At 37.0% G+C, this 27,354-nt stretch overlaps 1 protein-coding gene across 1 annotated transcript in view; it reads left to right on the top strand.

Moving 5' to 3' along the window:
* Nucleotides 1-264: 264 nt before the first annotated feature.
* Set8 (SET domain containing 8) overlaps nt 265-27,354 on the top strand; it is a 38,074-nt gene continuing 10,984 nt past the window's right edge. The window contains exons 1-3 of the mRNA XM_090370975.1: nt 265-325; nt 12,168-12,318; nt 22,200-22,281. Of these exons, the coding sequence (XP_090227101.1) occupies nt 12,299-12,318; nt 22,200-22,281 (102 nt within the window). The 5' untranslated portion in view covers nt 265-325; nt 12,168-12,298. The remainder of the gene's footprint in view (nt 326-12,167; nt 12,319-22,199; nt 22,282-27,354) is intronic.

Consider the following 27,354-nt stretch of genomic DNA (forward strand, 5'->3'; position numbering starts at 1 on the left):
GCCTTAAATATGTATTAATGGAACAACCCTGTATGATTTTACTTTTCAGATAAACCAAAAAGGAAACCTAAAACCAAATCACGTCCAAAGAAAAATACAAGAGAAGAATCTGTTCCTGGTCAAAGTGGTATTGGAAAACAAAATGATGGACCAGTTTCTCATGCAAAATCACTGTCAGACTTTCTTAATTTATCCACTGATGGGAATAATGATACTGTAGAAAAGAGTGATATTCAGGAAGTTCCTGTTCCTAGTCCAGATGCTGCTGCATTGCCTTCTAATGCATCTCAGAATGAAAGTTCAGAACATGGACAAAATATTAATGGTAATTTTTTACTAGAGTCTATTTAGACTGTGTGTATATGATTACTTTTGATAATAGTAAATGTCATATAATATATTTTATACATTTATATACAATATTATTTTATATAACATTTGTAATTAAATAATACTATAAATTAGGAAATCCTATAATATTAAAAATACTAGGAAATACCTCTCTAGATAACTCATCCTGCTCTCCACAGGCAAATGAATTACAGCCAATCATGAGCATATCCGTGAATAGTCATGTGTAGAGGGGAACAACACCAAATTAACTTTGTTAAATGAAATTACACATCAAAATGATTCAGCGGCAAGTCATGTCAAATGGTCATTGAGCAGATATTAGAAAAGATACCTGCTCAGTAAAAAACCCAACCAACTCCTGTGTAGCAAGCAGGACCATGCCGAGCCATTTTAATATCTGAGGCAAGAATGAAAAATTGTGCCTCCCTAAAATATATTAAAAAAAATTAAAAATTAAAAAAATTTGACTTATTTAAAATACATTTCTGGTACACATTTTAATAAAAATAAAAGGATGACAAAAAAATAAAAACTGTTTAAAGTGATTTTTATTCTCGTAAGCAGTATTTATTATAAATATATAACAGATTTATATATGCGTTATTAATTTCTAAAATTATTTAATTTTTCTTTTGGCACCCTCTTTCAGCTTTAAACCTGAGGCAAGAGTGTCATTCGCCTCATCCTCGTCATGTCTCTGGTAGTAAGTTTGATTTCCTAGTAATAAAGAATTACTTGTTTCATAAACACAACTTGTAAATTGTGAATAAATTTAGCAATTTCCTTACCCTATGACAAGGAAACTTCTGAATCCATTTTCAGATATTTGAAAATGGATTCAGAAGATGAAAGAAAAAATAGAAATGAAATAAAAATAACATATTTCACCAAAAAATAAAATATATTCAAACATTGTGCTGGTTTTCCATCTCATGGATAAAAAATTTAAGAAAATTAAAAAATTTTAGATATAACTTAGCATGGACCAAATGAAGCCCACACAAAACTGTAACAATAGGAAGTGCAAGGATTGTTTTATATATAGTGGGTGGTTATAAAATAAATTTTCCTATTCAGGAGATCCTAATGTCAAAACGGTTAGAGTTAGCGCTGTGAAAATCGGTGAGTATGCATTTAGGGTATGGGAAAGCGATTTGTAGAAGGGAAAAAAATTAGTTCAAAATTTCACCACCAGGGGAAAAACGATGCTGCGCATATGTTAACGTTGTCATTTACTTCAAGACACGCTGCTTACACAAATAACATCCTGTTAGATAAAAGCGGAAAGGCCAATGCCACTGTCAGTAACCATTATGGCTCTTACAAAAAAAGGAACATACTCTTTTAGTAAAACTGTTCTACCAGAATAATAGTATCGCTAATGGAGCACTACGTGAATATTGGAAACTTAAAGGTTTGTGTAAAGCACCTTTGACATTGTCAGTGGGGCTTCGAAAACTAATTAAGAAATTTGAAGCGACTGACCAGGGAGTTAGGTGTAATTCCAGGCAGAGGACAATCACGTATTGAAACAGAGGTAGTGGACGAAGTGGCAGTTGAAATGGTCAGAATGCGAAACACTACCAGTCAGTAGTGCCAGAGGTGTGTCAAGAGACTTGAACCTTCCTTGGTCTACTGTACATAAAGTGCTTCGAATAAGTTTACACTGTTTCCCGTACAAGATTCACATAGTGCAAGAACTAAAGTCTTGTGGTGAACAACGACAAATAGACTTTGCTGTACGATTTCTGGCTCTTATGGAACTTGACGATACGTGGGCTCGAATGATCTTGTGGTCTGATTTCACTCTTCATGGGGCTGTAAATGCACAAAACTGCCAAATATTCTCGTCCATCTGCTGTGCATGAAAGACAAAGTCCATACGTTACAGTATGGTGTGGATTCACAGCAAATTTTATAATCGGACCATTTTTCTTTGAAAAGTCTACACCTTGTGGCCCCGTAAGGTGTATGGTAATTAGTGTAAGGTACTGCGCTCTTCTAGGAGATTGCATTATTCCCGCTCTGCAATAAAGGCAATGCTTGGAGACCGTAGTGTTCATTCAAGATGGATGTGGGGGGGGGAAAGGAATGCAGAATGAGTTATTAGTATTTGCTACATGGTGCAAGAAAGTCCTAGGCTTTGCTGCACCAACAAATTAAATAAAAAAAAAATACTTCTCCCCCATATATTCTATTCTTCTTCGTGTCAGTGCTGATACAGAATTTTCCAATACAGTAAACCCTCGATTTAATGGACTAATAGGGGAGAAAGGGTGTCTGTTAATACCGAAAGTCTTAAATCAAATGTAACCTGGGGTCATTTTTTATTGTTTTTATCTTGCACAACATTCATGTGTTTTCTACTCCCCTCTGTAGAACCACATTTAGAGTTATCAGCCCTGCATTTTAAAAAAAAATGTTGCAATTTGCCCTTTGATTTACGGATATCAGAAACAATTTGTTTTTTATGGCATAAATTTCACAAACCCTGCTACCGAGACGCCTTGTTCTAATTTTTCAATTAGCTCTAATTTCTCTGCCGCATTTAAGTTCACATGCTTTCTTTTAACTCCTCTATCACTTGATGCCATTTTAAATTGTAAGGATTGCAAAATTATTTAATAAATAAAGTCACAATTCAGAAATCACAGAAACACTCTGTATACAACCTGACCGCTCAATAACTTGAGACAGACTGAGACCAAAACAAAGCGAGTCGGTAGACCTGCAGTTTAGTGTCCCGAGTCACACTCAGCTCGCAAGTCACCACCTGCTCTTATCTGTTATCTGGGAAAACAGCTATTTGAACACGTTTTCAGAAAGAATAAAAAACAATTTCCTGACTACAATTTCCTGAATTTGATTATAAGAATAAAAGTAGGTAATTATCAAAACAATAATGGAAATAAGTAATTATTATTAATTTTTAATTAATAATAACACTGAAGTTTTGTATAACCTAAAAAAATAATATGGTCGAGATTAATATGTACATTACTGTATTATTATTTGTTTGGTCTGTTAAATCCGATCAGAGTCCGTTAAATCGAGGGTTTACTGTATTATGAGCCTCAACTACCCATTCAGGTAACTTATTTCAGTGATTACTCTCAATTAAATTGAATTTAAATAGAAAGCATGCTTCAAACTAGAGCAGCAAAGCAAAGGGCTCAAAGCAGCAGGAGTGCTGTGGCTCGGGGAAGAACTGAGGAGGAGCAGCTGTCCTGCAAATCACGTCCTCATGAAATGATCTACTGGTTTGATGTTTGCAGATCTCCCTAGAATGGGACATGATACAGTGAAGGGATGTCTTTGTGTGTTTGATGTAATGTAATTAGGCAGAGACTCAGAGTCCTGATGGGCGTTTATGAGAGCTTGAAGAACAAGGTGGATGCCCTCGAAGGAATTAAATTAGGGGCTCATTAGCTCTCAACTGCCTACTTCAATGCCAGAGCTTACACTTGTTCATCAGGCACACAGTGGCAACCCCAAGGCAGAATGCACTGGCACCACAGGAGGTAGTTATTGTTGGCAACTCTAATGTTAAGGAAATGTACAAAAAGGAAAGGTTGAATAGGACCAGGGTATATCTGCCAGGGGCAAAAGTTGATGATTGTAGAGCAAATAAAGGTAAACTGCAGCCATTATCAACCCACTGCAGGATGGAAGTCTCCTCAACATTCCATGCTGAGGGAAATGGACCATAATCTACCATGCTGGTCCAGTGCAGGTTGGTAGATCGACCGTATTTAGCAGTCAGGTGCTTGAACCCCAGTTTACTTAAAGAGCATGTGCTACTTCACTCCCGCCCCTGACCATTCGGCTATGGAGTCCGTGTAGAGCAAATAACTTCTTTTAAGGGTAAAAAAGGTGATATTATTGTACACGTTGGCACTAATGATATTGAGAATAGGGGACCTGCAGACTTACATAATAAGTACAGGGCAATGTTGATAAAAAATTTACAGGTTAGGGTTAACATTTAAAGTGTTTGCAATTCTGTCCTACGTGATAGGAAGGAGTATATGATGAGAGACCTGTCAATCAATTTAGCCTTGAAGAGATTGTGCAAGGCTCATGGGGTAGAATTTTTCTAAGCATAGTCTGCACTTGTTAACAGGTGAGACTGCTTCTGAGGGGATGGGATACACTTAAATAGAAAGGGTGCAAGAATATTTGCTGATGCTATCAAGAGAGTGTTAATTGGGTTGAAAAATTGCTGGCTTGGTATGGGGGATACACAGACTAAAAGATTAATAATAGCCACAGGTAGAGGTGAAAGTGGTTCTTGCACTGCTTTTATTGGAATGTACAGCAGCCTGGAATGCAAAGTGTCAGGGATTTCAAGGCCGGTTATGAGTTGTCATGTAACAAGTAAATATATAGGCTGTGTTAGAGTAACTAAGAGTAAGAATAGGTACATGTATATTTGCATGTACACCAATGGAAGGAGCAGAGTAAATGAATTTGAAGTGCTGGTCAAGTCATCAAATGCAGACATCGTGGGGATATCAGAAACATTAAGAATTTGCAGATAAAGGAACCACTAGGAGGCAGTGATCACAGTGTGCTGAAGTGGGATTTACTCAAAGAGGTAACTACCGTCAGGGGTAAAGGAAAGGGTTTTTGCTTCCGTAAAGGGGAGTACAGTGGTCTCAGACAGTTTTTAAATTCTGTACAGTGGGATCGACTGACGATGTTACAAACAGTAAATTCTAAGTGGGAAGCATTCAAGGAATTAATCGTGGAAGCTACTAGACTTTTCATACCGATGAAGAAATATTGTTCAAGGTTTAGGCCTAAATGATTATCAAATGAACTAATGACTCGTGACAGAGAAGAAAAATGCATGGGATGCATATAAATTATCAGGCGACGCAGAAGCCTGTAGCAGATATAAGCTAGTCTGTAATCAGGTCACAAAGGAGGTTCGGCAGGCAAAGGCGGATTACGAGAAATCTTTGGCAAAAGATGCTAAGAAAAACAGCAAGGATTTCTTTACTTATATAAACTCTAAAAGGAAGGGGCTAAATATGATTGGTCCACTTGACATCGATGGTTCGACTGTTGATGATCCTGCTCAGATAGCAAACAAACTGAATGAGTATTTTGCATCTACATTCACACGTGAGGAATCATTACAGTTTGAAAATGGAAGAAGGTTATCAAATTGTAGCACTGTGCTTAATGATTTTGTAATAACTGAGAGCAAAGTGGAGGAGAAATTGTTGAAGTTAAACATAAGAAAGGCACCTGGGGCGGATGGGATCTATCCAGTTATATTAAAGGAGGCGGCAAAGCAACTAAGCAAACCCTTAGCCATAATTATGAGAGCATCCTTGGATTCAGGGGAGGTTCCCACGGACTGGAGATGTGCAAATGTATCCCCAATTCACAAAGGAGGTTCGAAGGGTGACACGAATAATTACAGACCAGTTAGTTTAACTTCTGTTCCGGGTAAAATAATGGAGTCACTGGTTAAAGATGCAGTGCAGGATCATCTAGACAAGACTGCAGCAATAATTCAGACACAGCATGGGTTTGTTAAGGGAAAGTCTTGTCTGACAAATTTGATTGGTTATTATGATGTGGTCACAAAGGAACTGGATGCAAAAAATAATTTTGATATCATATACTTGGATTTCAGGAAAGCTTTTGACACTGTTGCGCATGGAAGACTACTGTACAAATTGGAGCAGAATGGTATTAAGGGTAAATTGCTACAATGGATAAAAGGATGGTTAAGTGGGAGAAGACAGAGGGTGGTAATCAATGGGTGCTGCTCTTCGTGGACTAATGTTATTAGTGGAGTCCCACAGGGTTCGGTGTTGGGTCCACTGTTGTTTTGTATATTTATCAATGATATTGATGAAGGTATATCAGGCTTAATGTCGAAGTTTGCAGATGACACGAAGGTTGGCAGGGTTGTTAATGACAGTAATGGCAGTGTGCTACTGCAACAGGATCTAGATAATTTGGGCAGATGGGCTAAGAAGTGGCAACTGAAGTTTAACCTTGACAAATGCAAAGTACTGCATATGGGTAGAAGTAACCCCAGAGAAACGTACCAACTGTGTGGTACTACACTTAAGGTGGTAGAAAATGAAAAAGACCTGGGAGTAATTGTGCAGTCAGATATGAAGTTTTCTGAGCAATGTAGACAGGCTGCTAGGGCAGGTCATGGGGTTTTGTCAATGATATATAGGAATTTTGCTAGCAGGGAAAAGGAGGTGATTGTCCCTCTGTATAAGGCAATGGTCAGGCCACGCCTTGAGTACTGCGTACAGGTCTGGAGGCCTCATTTTAGGAAGGATGTAGATTTGCTTGAGCGTGTACAGAGAAGAGCAACACGATTGGTGAGGGGAATGAAGGGATCCTCTTACCAAGAGAGGCTTAAGTTCTGCAAATTGCAGTGGCTGGAGACTAGGCACCTGCGCGGTGATCTGATTGAGGTCTATAAGGCCTTGAATGGGTTGAACACGCTGAATTCTGATGGGATCCTCCCACTTGTTCAGAATACGAACCTACGGGGACATAAGTTCAAATTAAGAAAGGATAGATGTAGAATAGATGTGCGGAAATTTGCCTTTAGCCAGCGGGTGGTTAATTGCTGGAACAAACTTCCATCTGTCGTTGTGGAAGTTGACAGGTTAAATAAATTTAAGGAGGAACTGGACAGGCAATTGGAGGGTATGGTGTGATTTTTTTTTTTTTTTTTGGCTGATGCTGCATAAGCTCCTACACTTGCTTTCTTGCATCAAGTGCCACTACTACTACTACTACATAGTGTCACTCAGATATAAGGGATACACAATTTGAATATGTTTTTTTTTTTTAATGTAAACCCCAAACACGAGAGGTATTGGAACCTATAGTACTTAGTACCGTGCTTGGGTTGGAGATTGAGGAGACAAAAGAAGATATTTGTTGACATTGGACTTGAACTTCTGTAGACTGTAATTTTCAGGAAATACGTATGAAGGAAAGTTGTTCCAGAAAACAGCAGTTGAATGAATAAATGAGGAAGATGAAAAGTTGGTTCTGTGAGTTTGAAGTTGGACAGTAAATGGATGTTGGCTGGTGGCGGCACGTGTTCGGACTGTTTTGAAAGAGAGAGCGGGAATTATAGAAGCCAATTCAGAAGAACAGTGCCCATGGAAGTATCTGTAGCAGAGGCATGCAGCAGAAACAGTATGTCTATGAGACAGCGAGTGGAGAGACTCTGTTAGAGATGAATCATTAATTAACCTAACTGGCTGGGTAAAATGCCTGCCTGGCAACCCAAAGGTCGCGGGTTCGAATCCCGCCTCGGGCTTGGATCAAAGTACTGCAAAAAACCTTGGGAGGTGCATTATGGCCACAGAAGCCGATGTGCCAACAACTACCAAAAAAGAAAAAAAGGTGGCAGTGATCACAGTGTACTGATGTGGTTTCTCTTTAAAGATTTAACTCCCATCATTTCCTTAATTTAACTGCTATCAATGGTAAAGAGAAAGGTTTTTGCTTTCCTAAAGGTGACTGTGGTAGTCTCAGGCAGTTTTTAAATTCAATGCATCTATGCATTGGGACCAACTGATGATGTTACCAACAGCAAATTCTAAATAGGAAGCATTCAGTGAAGTAATCATATATGCTACTATGCATTTCATACCAACTAAGAAATACTGTTCAAAACTTAGACCTAAATGGATGTCAGACAACTAATGAGATGCGTGGCAGAGAATAAAAATGCACGGGATGCATATAAATTAACATGTGATACAAAAGCTTATGGTAGATATAAACTAGTCTGCAATCAAATCATGAAGGAGGTTAGGAAAGCCAAGGCAAATTATAAGAAGTCTTGTGGCAAACAGTGGCAAGAAAGGCAATAAAGACTTTTCTGTATATATTAACAGGAAGGAAAAAGGTGTTGAATCACATTGGTCTGCCCTCGTGGGTAGCACAGTTGGTAGAATTGCCGTCCTCCCCACGCTGGGTGGAAAAGACCCGAGTTCTAATTCTGTCGATGATGTGGGCGTTTTTCATAGTGTGGCTGAGTTAGTTGGTCTCAGGTGATGGTAGCATGGGTTTTCTTAATGGAAACTCGTTTTTCATCCAAAAAACAGAAAATCGACCACAGAACACACAATTTACAGCCAGTATACATGGAGCGATATGACCTTAGTCGCTGATACTCCTAAACTCCAATAAAACAACAAAACATATTTATCAATGATATTGATGAAGGTATATCAGGCTTAGTGTCGAAGTTTGCAGATGATACAAAGGTTGGCAGGGTTGTTAATGACAGTAATGGCAGTGTGCTACTGCAACAGGATCTAGATAATTTGGGCAGATGGGCTAAGAAGTGGCAACTGAAGTTTAACCTTGACAAATGCAAAGTACTGCATTTGGGTAGAAGTAACCCCAGAGAAACGTACCAACTGTGTGGTACTACACTTAAGGTGGTAGAAAATGAAAAAGACCTGGGAGTAATTTTGCAGGCAGATATGAAGTTTTCTGAGCAATGCAGACAGGCTGCCAGGGCAGGTCATGGGGTTTTGTCAATGATATATAGGAATTTTGCTAGCAGGGAAAAGGAGGTGATTATCCCTCTGTATAAGGCAATGGTCAGGCCACGCCTTGAGTACTGCGTACAGGTCTGGAGGCCTCATTTTAGGAAGGATGTAGATTTACTTGAGCGTGTACAGAGAAGGGCAACAAGATTGGTGAGGGGAATGAAGGGATCCTCTTATCAAGAGAGGCTTAAGTTCTGCAAATTGCAGTGGCTGGAGACTAGGCACCTGCGCGGTGATCTGATTGAGGTGTATAAGGCCTTGAATGGGTTCAGCACGCTGAATTCTGATGGGATCCTTCCACTTGTTCAGATTACGAACCTAAGGGGACATAAATTCAAATTAAGAAAAGACAGATGTAGATTAGATGTGCGGAAATTTTCCTTTAGCCAGCGGGTGGTTAATTGCTGGAACAAACTTCCATCTGTCGTTGTGGAAGTTGATAGGTTGAATAAATTTAAGGAGGAACTGGACAGGCATTTGGAGGGAATGGTGTGATTTTTTTTTTTTTTTTTTTTTTTTGGCTGATGCTGCATAAGCTCATACATTTGCTTTCTTGCATCACATGCCACTACTACTATTACTATTACATTGGTGCAATTGATGTCAGTTTTAACTGTTGATGATACAGCTCAAGGTGCTGACAGGCTGAATAGGAATTTTGCATCTATTTTCACAAATGAGGAATTCTTTAGGGAGGCAGATGCCAGACGTTTATTAAACTCTAACAGGCAGCTAAATGATTTTGTAATAATTGACAGGAAAGAGGAAGATAATTTGTTAAAGAGAAACTTAAAGCACCTGTGGTGGATGGAATCTGTCCTGTTATATTAATTAAGGTAGCAAAATAGGTAAGAAAACATTTGGACAAAATTATGAGAGCATATCTTGATTCAGGGGAGATCCCTGTGGTCTGGAGATATGCAAATGTATCCACAATTCACAAAGAGAAAGTAAATGGTGACATGAGTAATTATAGATGTATTAGCTTAATTTCTGTTTCCAGGCAAATATTGGAGTCACTGGTTAAAGAAGTAATGTCAGACCTTCTAGACAGGTGGGCAATTATACTTCACTCACAGCATGGGGTTTCTTAAGGGGAAATCTTGTCTGACCAATTTGGTCGGATACTATGATGCATTCACAATGGAACTGAATGAAAAAACTAATTTTGATATCATATACCTGCATTTCAGAAAGGTTTTTGATACTGTTGCACATAAAAGACTGCTGTATAAACTGGAGCAATGTGGCATTAAGGGCAAGTTGCTGCTGTGCATAAAGGGATGGTTGTGCGGGAGAAGACAGAGAGTGGTTATCAGTGGACACTGTTCTTCGTGAAGTAATGTTATTATTGGAGCACCCCATGATTCCATGCTGGGCCCATTGGTTTTCTCTATTTATTAATGATATTGAAGGTATATCAGGCATAATGTCTAAGTTTGCAGGTGATACAAAGGTTGGTAGGGTGGTTAATGACAGTAATGAAGGTATGCTACTGCAGCATGATATGGAAAAATTAGGCAGAGCAGCTGAGAAATGTAATTGAAGAGTAACAGTGACAAATTCAAAGTATGCATATGGGTATCATTAATTCCAGAGTAATGTACCAACTGTGTGATACTAAACCTCAGGGTACTTGAAAATAAAAAAAGATCGGTGTGATTGCACAGTCAGATAGTTTTGATATCATATACCTGCATTCAGGAATATTCAGGAATTCTAGTAATATTCAGGAATATTTCTAGGAAGGATAAGAGTGTGATTATCCTATTGTTTTAAGCAGTGATTAGGACACATCTTGAGTACTGCATGCAGGTTTGAAGGCATTTTATGAAGCATATAGATTTGTTGGAATGGGTGCAGAGAAGGGCAACAAGATTGATGAAAGGAACAAAAGGTTGGTCGTACCAAGAAAGGCTTCATTTCTGCAAATTGCAGCTTCTGTAAGCTAGGCACCTGCAAGATGATCTGATTGAGGTGTTTAAGGCTTTGAATGGATTGAGCAAGCTCAGTGCTGATGGGATTCTTCCTCTTTCTCAGACATGAGGGGCCATAGAGAAAGGATGGTTGCAGAATACATGTGTGGAAATTTGCCTTTAGCCAGTAGGTGCTTGATTGCCAGAACAAACTTCCATCTATTGTTGCAAAAAGTGGATATCTTGAATAAATTCAAGGAAGAACTGGACGAAGTATTGTAGGGGATGAATAGGTGAAATGGGAAGTTTTTTTTTTTTTTTTGTTAATTCTGTATAATTTTGCTTGTAATATATCCTAATACCAATTGTTTGGTTTAAAAAAAAAAACAAACTTACATTCTACTCTATTCTGCTTTTCCCATATTTCGAACTTATGTCCCCTAGTTCTAATATCGCTCTTACCATGAGAATTTCACTTTAGTTTAATTTACTATTTCCTCTCAAAACTTTTAGACCTCATATGAGTGACGATTATCTGATTTCACTAAGCATGTCACTCAGAGTGGTTTTTTTTTTCTGCAGTTTGTTGCCATACCCTCCATCTACTATCCATGTGACATAGCAGCTGTGTGGTCGGGATTTGTGGGTACATAAATACACGTGCCTCTAGTGACCATGGTTGAGCCCATGTTATTACTAAATACTCTAGTGTTTCCTTGTATTCTCTCTATCTCATGAACTTCTGTGATGTATGGTCATTCTGGAATATAAACAGAAAATTTATTTATTTATGGACCTTTTCAACGAGTTCAATGTCTTTCTTTTAGTGTGGTCTCTGTACTTTGACATTGTACCCCAATTGTGGTCTCACCATTGCCTTATGTTGTGAGATTATGACCTCCCTATCTCTACAAGCAAATTTCCTAAAAATCATTGATTGGACACCATGTGCCCTCCTATCTACCTGTTTACTCTGCATGGAGAAATCCATTTGCCTCCCCCCCAATCTCTCTCCTCCTCCTCTACTGTCTTTAGCTTGTCTCCTCCTAATGTTGGCGCACTATGGCCATAGTTGCCAATGCGCCTAATAAATCCCCAAACAAACAAACAAACAAACCTCCTAATGTATGGAACAAATTTATTTGAGACAGACTGATATTCTGGAAGGAAATGCACATCAAGTTTCCTTCCATTTATTATAGTAATGACCTTTAAAAATGCCATTACTAAAATAACTTTTACTTCTTTATTAAAAATTTTTAAAAGCAAAAATAAAATAAAGATAGTAAAAATTTAATCACTTATGATCTTTCTTGATTCCTTTCTTCTCTAGGTGATAAGAAGAATCAGTTACCAATCCTGGCTCCTGGTTCTCTTTCTTCAAAGGTTGAAAAAGTAAAAAACGTTGGAAAAGTAGAGAGGCATAAAATTGAAGTAACAAATAATCAGATAAATGAAAATAAAATGGAAAAGACTAAAGCCAAGTATGAAAAAAAATATTTTAAAAAATGACAAATCAAATTTAAGAATTAATTTAATTAATGATTATGATTTGAATTGAGTGAAGCATAGTACATAAAATAATATTCAATTTTCTTACTTCAATCCTGACATAAACTTAAGATGTTGATGAAACCCCCTCATTGGTCATTTGCCAAAGTAGCACTGGCCTGTTCTATAGAGAAAATAATTAATAATAAATACCTAAGTATTTAAAAAGTGAATATTAGTTCATTATACATCAAATAAACATAATGAATATTAAAATTAATAAATTTTTAAAAACATTAATATAAAAATCGCAGAATACTTTGCTTTTGAGAAGTTCTGTTTATTAAACAGAATGGCAACTTGTATTATTAAATGTCACAGTTATAGAAAATAACATTGTAAAATCACATGGATTTTGTTAAGGCACACAGAAAATAATGACATTGCCTATATGCCAGCCACTATATGTAATCCTATATGTAATCCATTTGCAAATAGCCTTTTGCAGTACATATGTAATTTAGCAGCTAAAGACCTTAATTTAATGTTATATTCAAAAGACTGTTATGTGTTGTAATTAGCTACTTAAGCAATATTGATTATTTAATAATAGGAAATAATTATTCTCTACATGAATATATTAATAGTGCAGCCAAATAAATAATAAAAGTTACCTGCTGCTGTGGACTTTGATTGCCTTGACTCCAAATATTTCCTGTGGTTTTTTTATTGTTATTATTATTTATTTTTTTAAGTATTAAGTGTGACATGGTTGCCTTTGCTGTATAAATGAAATTGTTGTCTTTGGAAATTTGGACCTAATACCATGCATTTGTTTTTTTTTTGGTAGTTGTTGGCGCATCGGCTTCTGTGGCCATAATGCACCTCCCAAGGTTTTTGCAGTACTTTGATCCAAGCCCTAGGCGGGAATCGAACCCGCGACCTTTGGGTTGCCAGGCAGGCACTTTACCCACCCGGCTAGCCCGGCCGGCCCATGCATTTGTAATAGTGGAACCTATGATCTGCAAAAAAATGCAGTATATTTGTTTCAGCTGGAGTGACAATTCTTGGAAGATGCAACATAAAGCTCCCAAATCTTTTAAATGTTAATGTCAGCAGTACAGTAACGTTTAAAAGATTTGGGAGCTTTATCTGGCTCAGCGTCTACTTATAGCATTGAGTTTTTAATACTGTAAGAATATAAGGAACAGAATTCTTTTTAACTTAATATTATGAAGTGTTCAAAACTCCCTCTTGGACTTGCTCTATGGGTAGCAAGACACCACTACAGCAAACTCTCTTCTCAAATTTCATTGTTGGTGAACAAGCTCTTACCAAAACTTGAACACCTTCGCCTACATTAACTAGTTGAATGCAACTACATGATCCCATCCTGTTTCATCCTATGCTGACTTCAAGCCTTCTGCTTTAAAGGCTTCTCCTGTGCATGCTGTCTGACCATCTCCTGGAGCTCATGTTTCTAAATACATTTTGCCTACTGCACTTACTTCCCCTCCTTTGTTACAGTTATTGCTCTTCTTGACAAAAGCTCTCTTCAGCCACTTCTATAATCAAACGAACTGGGAGTTTATCCTCTGCTTTGATGACTTCGTTGTATGTACAAGGACTTTGTAAGCAACTAACTCTGTTTCCTACCAGGCTACTATGTCTGATCCTCTTTTGACTAATGAATTAGCTAATCTTGTCTTCCCTTCCCCACTTGCTCTTTTTTTCTCTCATTGAGGGTAAAAAAGAGTAAGCTCAACATGGGCATTCACCAGTTTTCCCAATTCAAATTCTCAACAATCCAAACCTGAACTTTGTTTCTCTATGTTAATTAACATTTTAGATCCTTAGGATTCAGGCCCATATGCTGCAGACTTTAACCCAGTTGCTCCCTTTTAAAATTTGACCCAATAAGGCATGATGTATTAAATGAAGACCGCATATCTAGTAGTTCAGTTTTGCCAGGACTCAAGGTTTAAGTCAGTTCAAGATAATTTTCTAACCAGACTGCTACTTGAAACTGAAGCAGATGATATAGAGAACTTCTTGAATCATCATCTCCCTCTTTCAAGAAAACCAGTCATTACCACTATTTCTCATTTCTAGTTCCAGAAAATTCTAAATTTAAAATCTCAGATTTCTACCCTATGCCCTCCAGGTGCACTCACTCATGAATTATTTTTATAATTATGTTTCACAAATCTAGTACCATTTCCTTTTGAGGGGTAAGTTACCCAATAACCTATAGTAATCGCTGTACCCATTCAAGAACTTGTCTATGAAATTGTTGTTCTTGAACTATATGAACTGCCCCAGTGTTGTATTAGGATTCCTGTCTTTTCTTATAAAGAAAAGACAAGAATCCTAAGAGATCCTTACTATCTTAGAAAGAAAAGATAGTAAGCCAAGTTTCACTAGGGAGAATAAGGGCATATGACTTCTATAATAATGTAGAAGTCATATGCCCTTATTCGCTTTAGTGAAACTTGACTTACTGACATTATCTCTGAAAATGAATTCTTATCTGACTGCTGTTCTTTCCACTTCTTGCATATCTTTACCAATTTGGCAAAATTGAGATTATTTCTCTATCATTCACTAATTGATATTTTATATTTCTGTTGTTCCATTCTCCTCCTCCTCCTCCTGTCTCTCATGATATTTTACTTTGGCTAAATGAAATTATTGAGGTTGACTTTTCCAACATTAGTATTAGTCATATGGGGCAAGGAAGCCTGGGGCTTTTGCTACTGCAGCCAAAAAAAAAAAAAAATAATAATAATAAATAGATAATTAATTAATAAAAAATAAATAAAATAAAATAAAAAATAAACTGTCTATTTGACTCTCTCCTCATGTAGGTACCTATCCAGCTGACCTTTGAATTTGTCCAATTTGTCTGCCTCTACCTTGTGGGAACAAGTTATTGCAGTAATTAACAACTTGCTGGCTAAAAGAAAACTTCCACAATCCGGTCTAAATCTCTTCCCCTGCAATTTTAATATATGATCTCTAGTTCCAGAATCATTTATAGTGAAAATTTCACCTTCTTTCATGTTATTTTTTCTCTCAGATCCATATACACCTCAGTCAGGTGTCCTCTAAGGTGCTTAGTTTCCAAGCTCTGTAGCCCACATATTTGTAGTTTTTCTTCATCTGGGCACCCTTTTGTTGATCTTACTAGGCATGTTGCATGTCAAATATCATCATGTTGCCCATCATTGGACGTTTTGAAGAACCTGAATGTCTTTTTTTTTTAGGTGTGGTTTCCATACTTCAGTGCAATATTCCAAGTGTGCCCTCGTAGTTGCCGTATTCAGTGGGATAATGATCTCCTATCTCTACAGACAAATGTTCAATAAATTATTGATACAACACCATAGACCTTCCTTGCTACCTGTTTACTCTGCTTGGAGAACTTCATGTCCGACTGTATCATCTCTCCAAATCCCATTCTTCTTCTAGTGTTTTTAATTCAACCCCACCAATTGTATAAGTTATTTTGGGGTTGCTATTCCCCAAGTGAAAGACCTTGCATTTTTCTGCATTAAAATATATGTGCCACTTTTCTGACCATCCTTGAAGCTTATTCAAGTCACCCTGAAGAAGCACTGCTTGGTGCAGAACAATAAACCACTCCCCCAATCTTGACATCATCTACAGATTTTAACATTGTGCCCTCTATTCCTTCATTGATGCCATTTATTAAAATCAGAAACAACAGTGATCCCAAAACTTATTCTTGGGGACCCAACTTCTTACATTAGCCCAATATGAAGAGTGATCATTAATCACAATCCTCTTCCTCCTACCCTGCAATACATCTATAGATTTTCTCTGTGATTCCAACATGTACCAGCTTATACAGTAACCTTTCCAGTAGGCCTGAGTCAAATACATTGCTGAAATCTAAGAAACAACATCAAAAATATTTCTGACATTCAGTTCAAAAATGACTGTCAAAATAATTAACCAGGTTGAGTAAACATGATTTTCCCTCTACAAAACCATGCTGTGTTTTTTTTTTTTTTTTTTCAGAATTCCATTACTATCTGATGACATACTATTATTATTGGTGATGCATTAGCACTTCTCTAATCTTGGAATCTTTCTTGAGTCTAGTGATGCATTCATAATTAATTACTTTCCTAAATCACTGGTTATATGCATATGTACTATGAAATTTAGAGCGCTAGGTATTAGTAAGGCCAAATGATGCAAGGAAAAAGAAAATCAGCCAGGGTAAAAAAAAAAAAAATCAAACAAAACAGAATATTCATATTTTACCCATTCCCACAAGGCAATTACACAGTTTTCCTTTAAACTTAGATTCACTGACTCCATCACAATCGGAGGCAATATATTCCATTCTTCAACCACCACTGCCCATAGGTGAGATTTTATATTTGTGTGCCCTGGTTTGTGTCTCATGTGCAAAAGAGAACAGACCTTCCTTGTTAATTTTATTCAATCCCTTCAGTGCCTTATATACCTGAATTAGATCTTCCTTAGATGTCTAGTTGTCAAATTTTGTAGTCCAAGCTGTTCTTCATACCTTACACACTTCTCATACCTTCACGCCTAAGCCGTTCTTCATATATGCATCACTTTGTTCTCATCACCAGTCTAGTTTGATGAGAATGAACCCTCTCCAGAAGTCTCTTTCTAGGTGAGGTCTCTAGACCTGAATACAGCATTCCAAATGCAATCTAACAGTTGCCTTATAAAGATTAATATTGATATTCTTTGCCTACTAGCATAAGTCATAAATCATAGACATGACACCATGTGCATTCCTAGTTGCCTGTTTACACTGCATGGAAAATTTCATGTCAGATTGAATTATAACACCTAAGTAATTTTTGTCTTGAACTACTTTTAGTTTATATATGACTCCAGGATTTCTGTTCCCCAAATGCATAACTTCACATTTAAAAGCATTAAATTTTAGTTGCCGTTTTTCAGATTATATATGCAATTGATCCAAACTTTTTTGAAGCAGCATGCCCTGGCTTGGATTGTTAACCATCCTCTTCACTTTCACATCATCAGCAAACTTTGACTGCTTACCTTGAATACCCTCGACAGTATCATTTATGAAAATTATGAACCCCACTTGTTATGTTGGTCTCCCTCATGCCAAAAGACTAACCATTTATGACAACCCTCTGTATCCTGACTGTCTTTTAGCCATACTCTTTGGCACCACCTTTGTGGATTAGAGAGACATTAACATTTCTCCAATACAAAGGAATCTCCTACCCAGAATCCAAAGATGCTCTCATTAGCATTCTCAATGGTTTGATATGCTCATATACAGCCTTTTTAATTACAGTTGAATATGTATCCTTTTCCTCTTTTCTAAGGAATGCTTTTCTGAGATCATTATATCACTTATTTTGCAGCAGTCTGATACCTTAACATTTCCCAAAGTTTCACGCTACTTTTGACTGTAAGTATCAATGACTGCCATGTCCACTGGGCTTCTATGGACCTTCCACTGCAACCATTTAAGGATCCTAATGGATTTACTCTCTCTCTCTTCCTCGTGTTCACATATGAGAACTTATCCCCATTCTTAGCCCTCTTTGCTAATACTTTTTCATAATCAGCTTTTGCCTTTCTTACTCCATCAATGGCTTTGTATTCTCTTATGCTTGTAAGTTGGAATCATATGATTGTCTGTAACTGTCCCATGCTTGTTTCTTTTTCTCTGAAACTCTTAACCTCACCTATCATTCATTTTGGTATCTTATGTTTATCGAATATGACAACTGGTATGAATATGTTTGTGGTTTCAGAAATAAATCCCTTAAATATTTCCCATAGTATATTTGTATCCAGCACCATACAGTAGTCACTCCAGTTAATTGAACTCAAGAAATACCTAATAAATTGTATCTAAAGAAATCTGTAGTCCATTACTGTGGACCACATTTAGATACAATCCATTTTATGATATTGTTGTCACTGCCTGCTAATGGTTCTCTCACTCTCAAGTTTTTGATACAGTAGGCTCCTTAGTTAAAACTAGATCTGTGATATTAGGGCCCCCTTGTACATCCTTAAACATTGTGGGATAAGTAGTGACCATCTGGAACCTGTTACCACATGGTGTATTTCCAGTCCACATATTCCATTTTATAAGAGATAAATTGGTCACCCATAATGAGGCAGTTGTACTTGCTACTCCATTCGTACTGTCTAAATAAATTTTTGTCATACTCATCAGAATTATTTGGCCTATAACATAGCCCAACTACCATTTTCCCTTTATGGCAAGTCATTTTATACCATGCTGATTCAACATCTGCATTACCTTGATCTGACTCGGGAAAGATTATTATTGCCTTCAGGCAGTTTTTGATTAGAAGAATCATCCCTCCTACCCCTCTGTCCTTTCCTATTTCTTCTTAATAATATTTGCTAAAATGAAATTCTTCATATCATATCTCTGAGTGGCTCCACGTCTAAGTAAGCTTGAACTAATCAGTACCTCAAATTCATTTGTTTACAGTACTCCTGGTATTACTGTATAGACAAATTAAGTTTTTTACTTTATTGCTTATAGTTACTTAAAAGTTTTGCTTATAGTTACTTAAAAGTGTTTTTTCATGTGGTCTTTAATTATAGATGGATTTTGCTTCTGTTGCACTTTCCCTTTCAGTATTTAAAGTTATTAACCTTTGGATACAAGTGCACTCAGAGTGTGCAAATGGGCGCCTCCATAGCCAGGTGGGCAGGAGCAGCAATGCGTAGCACACGCTTCTTGATTAGACCGAGGTTCGAGCCCGTCACCACCAAATACGGAGAATGCGGAAAGGTCAGGGAATGACCACCGCATATCCCGGAGCAATATGGCCTTAGTTGCTAATGCTCCTAAAAACCAAACAACAACAACAACAGTGTGCAAATGGAATTTTGTCTCACTTTGGGAGCCTTTAGGCTCCCAAAGTGAGACAAAATTTTGGAAATTTTGGAAAATTTTGGAATTTAGAAAAACTTTGGGAGCCTTTGGGGGCTCCCAAAGTTTTTCTAAATTATCCTCTGAAATTTCAGCAGTTTCCTAATTTCATGCTTCCCAGCTTCAATCAAGCAGTTTCTCCTTCATATATCTTCTTTTGTAGTCAATATTGGAGTGTATTTTTCCTTTAACCTGCCAGGTTCAATTACAACAATAACTAATTTCTGAGTTAACAACTTGCATTCAAGATGGCAACACATTCTGAGTTGCTTTTTTTAAAAAAATAAAGGTAACATTTAATTTGAACAGCTTACATATAATATAATTGGAAAATAACTATTTTCATATCTAAAAGTGTAATTTTTCTTCATTCCAATGACAAGAAAAAATTCTTTTACAGCCTGATTCTCAAACAGTTTACTTTTTGTTGTTAATCACAGCATCAAGTTTGATCTTAATAAATTAAAAGCAGCCTAGAAGTCTCACACTGGCTATTCACTGTTTTATTCTGAGTCTCTGTAAATCTTCAAAAAAAAAAAGAAAGAAAGAAAAAAAAAAGCAAATAAAGAATCAAGTCATCTGCATTATTTGGGGGAAAAGTAATGGGAATTATTACCTTATTTATCCCCCTGAACTCTAGAACAAATCTGAGGTTTCCATTTGGTGTCTTCACTGAGATAAATTGGCTATTCAAGTGGGATATTGATGGCCAGATTATCCTAGCATCTTGATAACCTTCATAATTGATTGAAATTTCCTATTGCAAAGAGATCCTTCATGAAGTTGCTCTATAAGACTTTTATTTGGTTGTTGAATCATGGTAATGAACCTTGCTAGTTTTCACAAACCTGTGCACAGTTCATTCTTTCCCACTTTGAGTTTATATTCAAATCTTTTAGTACCCATTTTGCTGAAAATATTTTCATGCTCAATTCTTTGTGAACAAGATTATCATACAATGAGCATGTTCACAACATTCATTTGGTGTCTATATATCGTAACCTAATCCAGAGAAATCAGAAAATAGCATCAGTGTTTTCTGTAGTTGACTGATGATTGTCTAGATCTGGATACGTCTTTGGTAGTTCTTCAATTCCCCCCCACTTTGAATTCATCAGCCCAGTTGATGGTATAATTGTATGATGGACAGTTAACACATAATGTCCCAATCATCTTGTGCGGCGTCTCCGTAGCCAGGTGGGAAGGAGCAGCAGTGCGTACCACACGCTTCTTGATTAGACCGGGGTTCGAGCCTGTCACCACCAAATATGGAGGATGCGGAAAGGTCAAGGAATGACCACCGCATATTCCGGAGCAATATGGCCTTAGTTGCTAATGCTCCTAAAAACCAAAACAACAACCCAATCATCTTGTTAATTTGCTTTCCATGTACTACAGTGGATTCCAGTTATTTTTGGCCACCGGTTAATCGGGGCAGCCGTTTATTTGGGGCAAATCTTAAAAAACAGAAACCAATCAAGAAAATAGCCAGGGTTTACTTTGCTTAATTGGGACAGCATGCTGTTTAATCGAGGCAGGAGACTGCAGCACTGGAGATTACCCTATGATTGTCTCCAACGGTGCCACATGGTTACGTCGAAATGAAATTCTGGAGGTCACAATCATAAAACAAAAACAATTTGCAGTCACCTATTTATTGGGCTTTTCTGTTAGTGAAATCTATCATACACGGACAGTAAACTCGATCTTACTGAATTTGTGATAATACCGACAGCTGGAATTCTGTGGGTTATTATGGTGAAATGTGTTTATACTTCCATGGAGGTGCCTCCGTAGCCAGGTGGGCAGGAGCAGCAGTGCATAGCACACGCTTCTTGATTAGACCGGGGTTCGAGCCCGTGACCACCAAATACGGAGGATGCGGAAAGGTCAGGAAATGACCACCGCATATGCTCGGAGCAATATGGCCTTAGTTGCTAATGCTCCTAAAAACCAAATAACAACAACTTCCGTGGAATCTTCAATCATATAAAAAAATAAATTTTCAGATCTTCTCTTTATTCCTATTTTTAAAGCTTTGTAACTCGTTACTCCATTCTCACTTGCGCATATTGTGTTACTTGCAATTTGTGTGTGCCATGTTCTTTGTTATTGATTGCTTATTTTTTTACTGTTTTAAATTTTAACCCCCCCCACCCACCCACAAATGTCAGTGAACAGAAATGTCAACTAGTTCGTATGCACATATTACAGTACGCATTAATTATTCCGATTATCACATATATTCTTCCGATTTTCATGTATCATTTAATTTTTTAATTGGTAAGGTAATAAAGGGTAAATGTGTGCTTAATATATCTTTAATTTTATAGCCTGTGGATTATATTCCTCCTATTTTCTCTAATTAGAATCGCTGTTTAATAGAATTAAAATTCAATTCACAAACGTGATCACAATGACCAGCGCTTACTACACATCGTATAGTGAACGGTACTTTACTATGGCGAGTTCGTCGTAACGTGATTTGATTGTACAGTGAACCAATTGTAAAGCGAGGGATTCATTATATTTTTTACTTCGGAAATTGGGGCAGCTGCTTAATCTGGCCAAAATGCACTAGTCCTGATGTGTCCAAAATAACCGGAATGGACTGCGTTTTCAAAAAAAAAAAAAAAGATTGGGTGGGTGTATTTCATTACGGCAAAATTTTTCTTTTGTGAAATTATTGATTTTGGTGCACAACTTTTTAAACCTAAATAATAATAATAATAATAATGTAGTAATGATTTAATATTGCTCCAAAAATTGGATTACATGTACATAAATGGTTATAATTTAATGTTATGTTTGCTTTATTTTCAAATACTCCTTATGCTTGAAAAATTAATTAAACATATGATTAGTTAATTTTAAAAACTTAAGAGTGCACTTTATTCCATTTAGAAAGCCTGAATTTAAATGCAAACCTCTAACAGATTATTTTCCTGTGAGACGAAGTGCTAGGAAGACCACAGTATCCATATTGGTATGTTTATTTTGTTATTTTGACAGTTGATATTCGATGTAGATAACGTTTCATGTGTTTTCAAGGTGTTACTTTAAATCAATATTATCTGTGGTATATGTATATATTCACAATCACACCCACATACTGTTTAATTGGAATATGAAAAACAAGCAAAGGTATAAACTGTAACTGAAAGTTTCAACTGGTGTCTTGCAAAGCAAAACCAGAGGCAGAATTATAACCCCTACCTCCTAATTGCCAAATGGTCTCCATGTGATCTTTAACAACCATACCAAACCAGCCAACAGGCCTCCTAACTCCTCCCCCATAAGGTCACATCTAGTGGTAGTTTTGCTACTGTGCCGGAACACTGTTTTACAGAAGATGAACAAAAGAATTGTTCACCTTCTGTTGAAACATTCCTCTAAAAATTAGCAGTCATCTACATTTTGATATTTTTATGTATTTTAAAATAAATGCACTCACTATATCTACAAAAATAAATTCTTGTAATGTAACTAATTTTAATTAATTTATATTTTTTTCTGATCATGATGAACAGATCTTTTCTGTATTGAAAATGAATGAATGAAATAAAACTTGTGTTGATTTTGTTTTGCCAATTTCTTACCCATTCCAGTGTTCCATTAGTCAAAAAGGTAGAAAAACCCCTTATGTTTATAGCCCTGGTATGTGATTACTGCTCCATATGAAAGCTGTTTTCTGTGAATTTTGACAATGTGAAACTTTATTACCTCTAATTAATAATCTGATTTTTAAAATAACAATTTCTTCCCTAGCAATGTCATAATATTCATCCGTACAAATTCTAACTATATTCAAAAAGACTGATTTAAATTTTCCTTCACTTAATTATAAGCAAATTTCTGTTCATCACTGAGACTAGTTTCACAAATAGCTGAGATCCAAGTTACTTCACAAAAGGAATTTGAATTCCATTATGTGCAGGAGAAGGTAAATTGAAAGTTAAAGTTCACTGGACAAATCTGTAGATTTGCTTGACATCCTTTCCTTCAGTGAACTTTTCTTTTGTATTATTGTAGTTTTTGATCAAGGAACTTGGAGGTTTTGAAATACAATACTTAATGTGTTGCAAAACACATTCATTCAAGCATTTTTTTAATTCTCTATCATCTACGTGTAAATAACCCACAAAGAAAATGCCTTCTTTAAAGTCATTACTAAAGTCCTTCAAAGGAGATGTTAATTCCATTAATGATGTGAGGGATTTGAGGCCATTTCAAGTGAGGCAGAGGAAGGCCTGCTGGTGGTCCTCATTGGTGGTAGGACTGACTGGCAACAAAAAGTAACATCAGGAGAACCACTAACTAGTTGGAACAAATGTTAAGTGATAGTTTCTTCAATTGCTGCTTTGGAGACATGATTGAGACCCATTAGGATGAATTTACCAAGGTCAGTTCCATGGTTATATTCATATTAGCAATTTAAGAGGAAGAACAAGTATCGTTATTTTCTGTTGCAAACCCTATGTGAGGGAGATATTGATGAGTCTGATCTTTATTATTTACATAAAGTATATCATTCATGTTAAGCACTAGTAAGGATAGATGGATTCCTAAGAACACTCACATTAGCATTAGTAGAGGCATATGATGCAAGAAAGCAAGCTTGTATAGCATCAGCAAAAAAAAAAAAAAAACCTTCCCATTTCACCCATCTGTTTGCTCCAAATGTTTGTCCAGTTTTTCCTTGAATTTATTTAAGCTATCAACCTCCACAAAGACAGATGGAAGTTTGTTCCAACAATCAACCACCTGCTGGCTAAAGACAAATGTCTGCACATCTATTCTACAACTGTCAATTACCCCCAGCTCGTTTTCATTCTCCACAACCCTGTATGTTGGGCGCCTCTGTAGCCAGGTGGGCAGGAGCAGCAGTGCGTAGCACACACTTCTTGATTAGACCGGGGTTCGAGCCTGTTCCCACTAAATACAGAGGATGCAGAAAGGTCAGGGAATGACCACCGCATGTCCCCGGAGCAATATGGCCTTAGTTGCTAATGCTCCTAAAAACCAAATAACAAACAAACAACCTGTATGTTGTACCGCACTGTTGGTACGTCACTCTGGTTCACTCAAATGTGGTGATACTGGATAATAAAATACTACAGTTGTAATTAGAAACTGATTTTCGATGAACCTTCATTTTAAGTGAAAGGGTATGTTGCTATCAGCCATGTGCCTTGTGGGAAAAAAGTACGAAGGTAGTACAGGAACTCCCCGACTTACATAAGGGTTGCGTTCCGCGGAATGCTAGTAAGTTGGAATTTCCCTAAATAATCATTTAGGGAAATTCCACACTCTCAACTATGTGTGCTGAATTTGATAGAAGCAAAAAATGAATGTTCTACGAACTGTAAATAGAATTATTAAATTTTTTTTATCTCATGCACAGGAAAAATTATAAAAGTGTACAAGATTTCAAAATTATAAAATTACAAAAAAGAGAGGAGACAGTCTTAACGTCAGCAAGTTTTATCTTTTGAGCATCGTTGCCAGAATTAACTCTCCAGCTGATAAGCACGCCGCTGTGGAAGTTGAGGGCTGTGGAGATTTAGAAGGGGTTTTTCCAACACATCACAAAATTTCTCTGCAGCTGCAGAATCGGCATTGACAACTTCACTGCATACTTTAATGTTTTGGAAACCAGCACGATGCTTGAACTATTAAACCACCTGTTGCTTGCCACAAACTTGGCTTGGGGTTCACCGTACTTATCCTTAATATCTTTATAAATACATCTTGCTTTTGCTTGAATGGCCATTGGGGCACTTGCTTCTGAATCTGATTTTCCATCCATATTATTAATAGCTTTTCCATCTTTGATATAGTGCCTGAATGCTGTTTTGTGATCACTTTTGGAATGAACTGGCCCCAAAGTGAAATACGTTGATCCTTGAACATGTTCTTTTATATGCGCACTGTCCCTTAAAATAGTAGTAGTAGTAGTAGTGGCATGTGATGCAAGAAAGCAAGTGTATGAGCTTATGCAGCATCAGCCAAAAAAAAAAAAAATGACACCATTCCCTCCAAATGCCTGTCCAGTTCCTCCTTAAATTTATTTAACCTGTCAACTTCCACAACGACAGATGGAAGTTTGTTCCAGCAATTAACCACCCGCTGGCTAAAGGCAAATTTCAGCACATCTATTCTACATCTGTCTTTTCTTAATTTGAATTTATGCCCCCTTATGTTCGTAATCTGAACAAGTGGAAGGATCCCATCAGAATTCAGCGTGCTCAACCCATTCAAGGCCTTATATATCTCAATCAGATCACCGCGCAGGTGCCTAGTCTCCAGCCACTGCAATTTGCAGAACTTAATCCTCTCCTGGTAAGAGGATCCCTTCATTCCCCTCACCAATCTTGTTGCCCTTCTCTGTACACGCTCAAGTAAATCTACATCCTTCCTAAAATGAGGCCTCCAAACTTGTACGCAGTACTGAAGGCATGGTCTGACCATTGCCTTATATAGAGGGACAATCACCTCCTTTTCCCTGCTAGCAAAATTCCTATATATATTATTGACAAAGCCCCATGACCTGCCCTGGCAGCTGTCTGCATTGCTCAGAAAACTTCATATCTGACTGCACAATTACTCCCATGTCTTTATCATTTTCTACCACCTTAAGTGTAGTACCACACAGTTGATACATTTCTCTGGGGTTACTTCTACCCATATGCAGTACTTTGCATTTGTCAAGGTTAAACTTCATTTGCCACTTCTTAGCCCATCTGCCCAAATTATCTAGATCCTGTTGCAGTAGCACAATGCCATTACTATCATTAACAACCCTGCCAACCTTAGTATCATCTGCAAACTTTGACACTAAGCCTGATATACCTTCATCAGTATCATTGATAAATATACAAAACAACAGAGGACCCAACACCGAACCCTGTGGGACTCCACTAATAACATTAGTCCACGAAGAGCAGCACCCATTGATTACCACACTCTGTCTTCTCCCACTCAACCATCTGTTTATCCATTGTAGCAACTTACTCTTAATACCATTCTGTTCCAATTTGTACAATAGGTCTTTCATGCACAACAGTGTCAAAAGCTTTCTTGAAATCCAAATATATGATATAAAATTTATTTTTTGCATCCAGTTCCTTTGTAACCACATCATAATATCCTATCAAATTTGTCAGACAAGATTTTCCCTTAACAAACCCATGCTGTGTCTGAATTATTGCTGCAGTCTTGTCTAGATGATCCTGCAATGCATATGTCCAATCTTGGTTTGAGGGGCATGAAACTGAAGCTAAGCATCTCCCATGCCTGCACAATCACCAGACTTAAACATTATTGAGCCACTGTGGGCATATTTGGAAAGAAGTGTGAGAAACCTTCATTCCTCTTAAGACGTTTCAGAATATATGTAAATCTATTCCACGTAGAATGCAAGCTGCTTTAAAAGCAAAGAGTCACTGAACACCATATTATTGCACACCTGTAACTCAAGTGTTTCCATTATTTTGTCCACCATTCCCTATCCAGCAGGAATCGCAAACTTGTGTTGCTGCAGATATAGGATGACCCAATTTACAGGAAACTGCCTGTGAACTATTTGATAAGCCAGATTATTGTGTGCCTGGTGGTGTATCTTGAATATTAGCAGCTATAACTTTGTAAATATGATAAATAGTGCAAAAGAGTTGGTTACAAAGTTGGATATTGCATAATTTTACTAAACATTGACTCTCCAATTTTTCAGTTTTTTTTTTTTTTTTTTTGTTCTCTGTCTTATTTTCAAAACAACAGTCATGTTTTGAAAATATGCTATAAGAAGCATGCTAGGTAGCTTATTGAACACCTCACAGACCTTGTTCTGTGTATACTGCCACTTCTATTTGAACCAGCACAGGTGGCTCTCTTCGGCAAGGTGTTTTTAATCTTTGAAACAAAATTTACAGGCCCAAAAGATTTTACAAGGATTATAATGGGTCTGGTTATAAAGTGACCTAGTTACAGAATTTGCATCTTCCCAATCATTAGAAAGAGTCAGGAAGTAAATTTGTTCAAAATGTAAAATAAATTTATC

Source organism: Mastigoproctus giganteus, chromosome 3 (assembly GCF_048544385.1).
Source record: "Mastigoproctus giganteus isolate SK-2022 chromosome 3, ASM4854438v1, whole genome shotgun sequence".
Lineage (NCBI taxonomy): Eukaryota > Metazoa > Arthropoda > Arachnida > Uropygi > Thelyphonidae > Mastigoproctus > Mastigoproctus giganteus.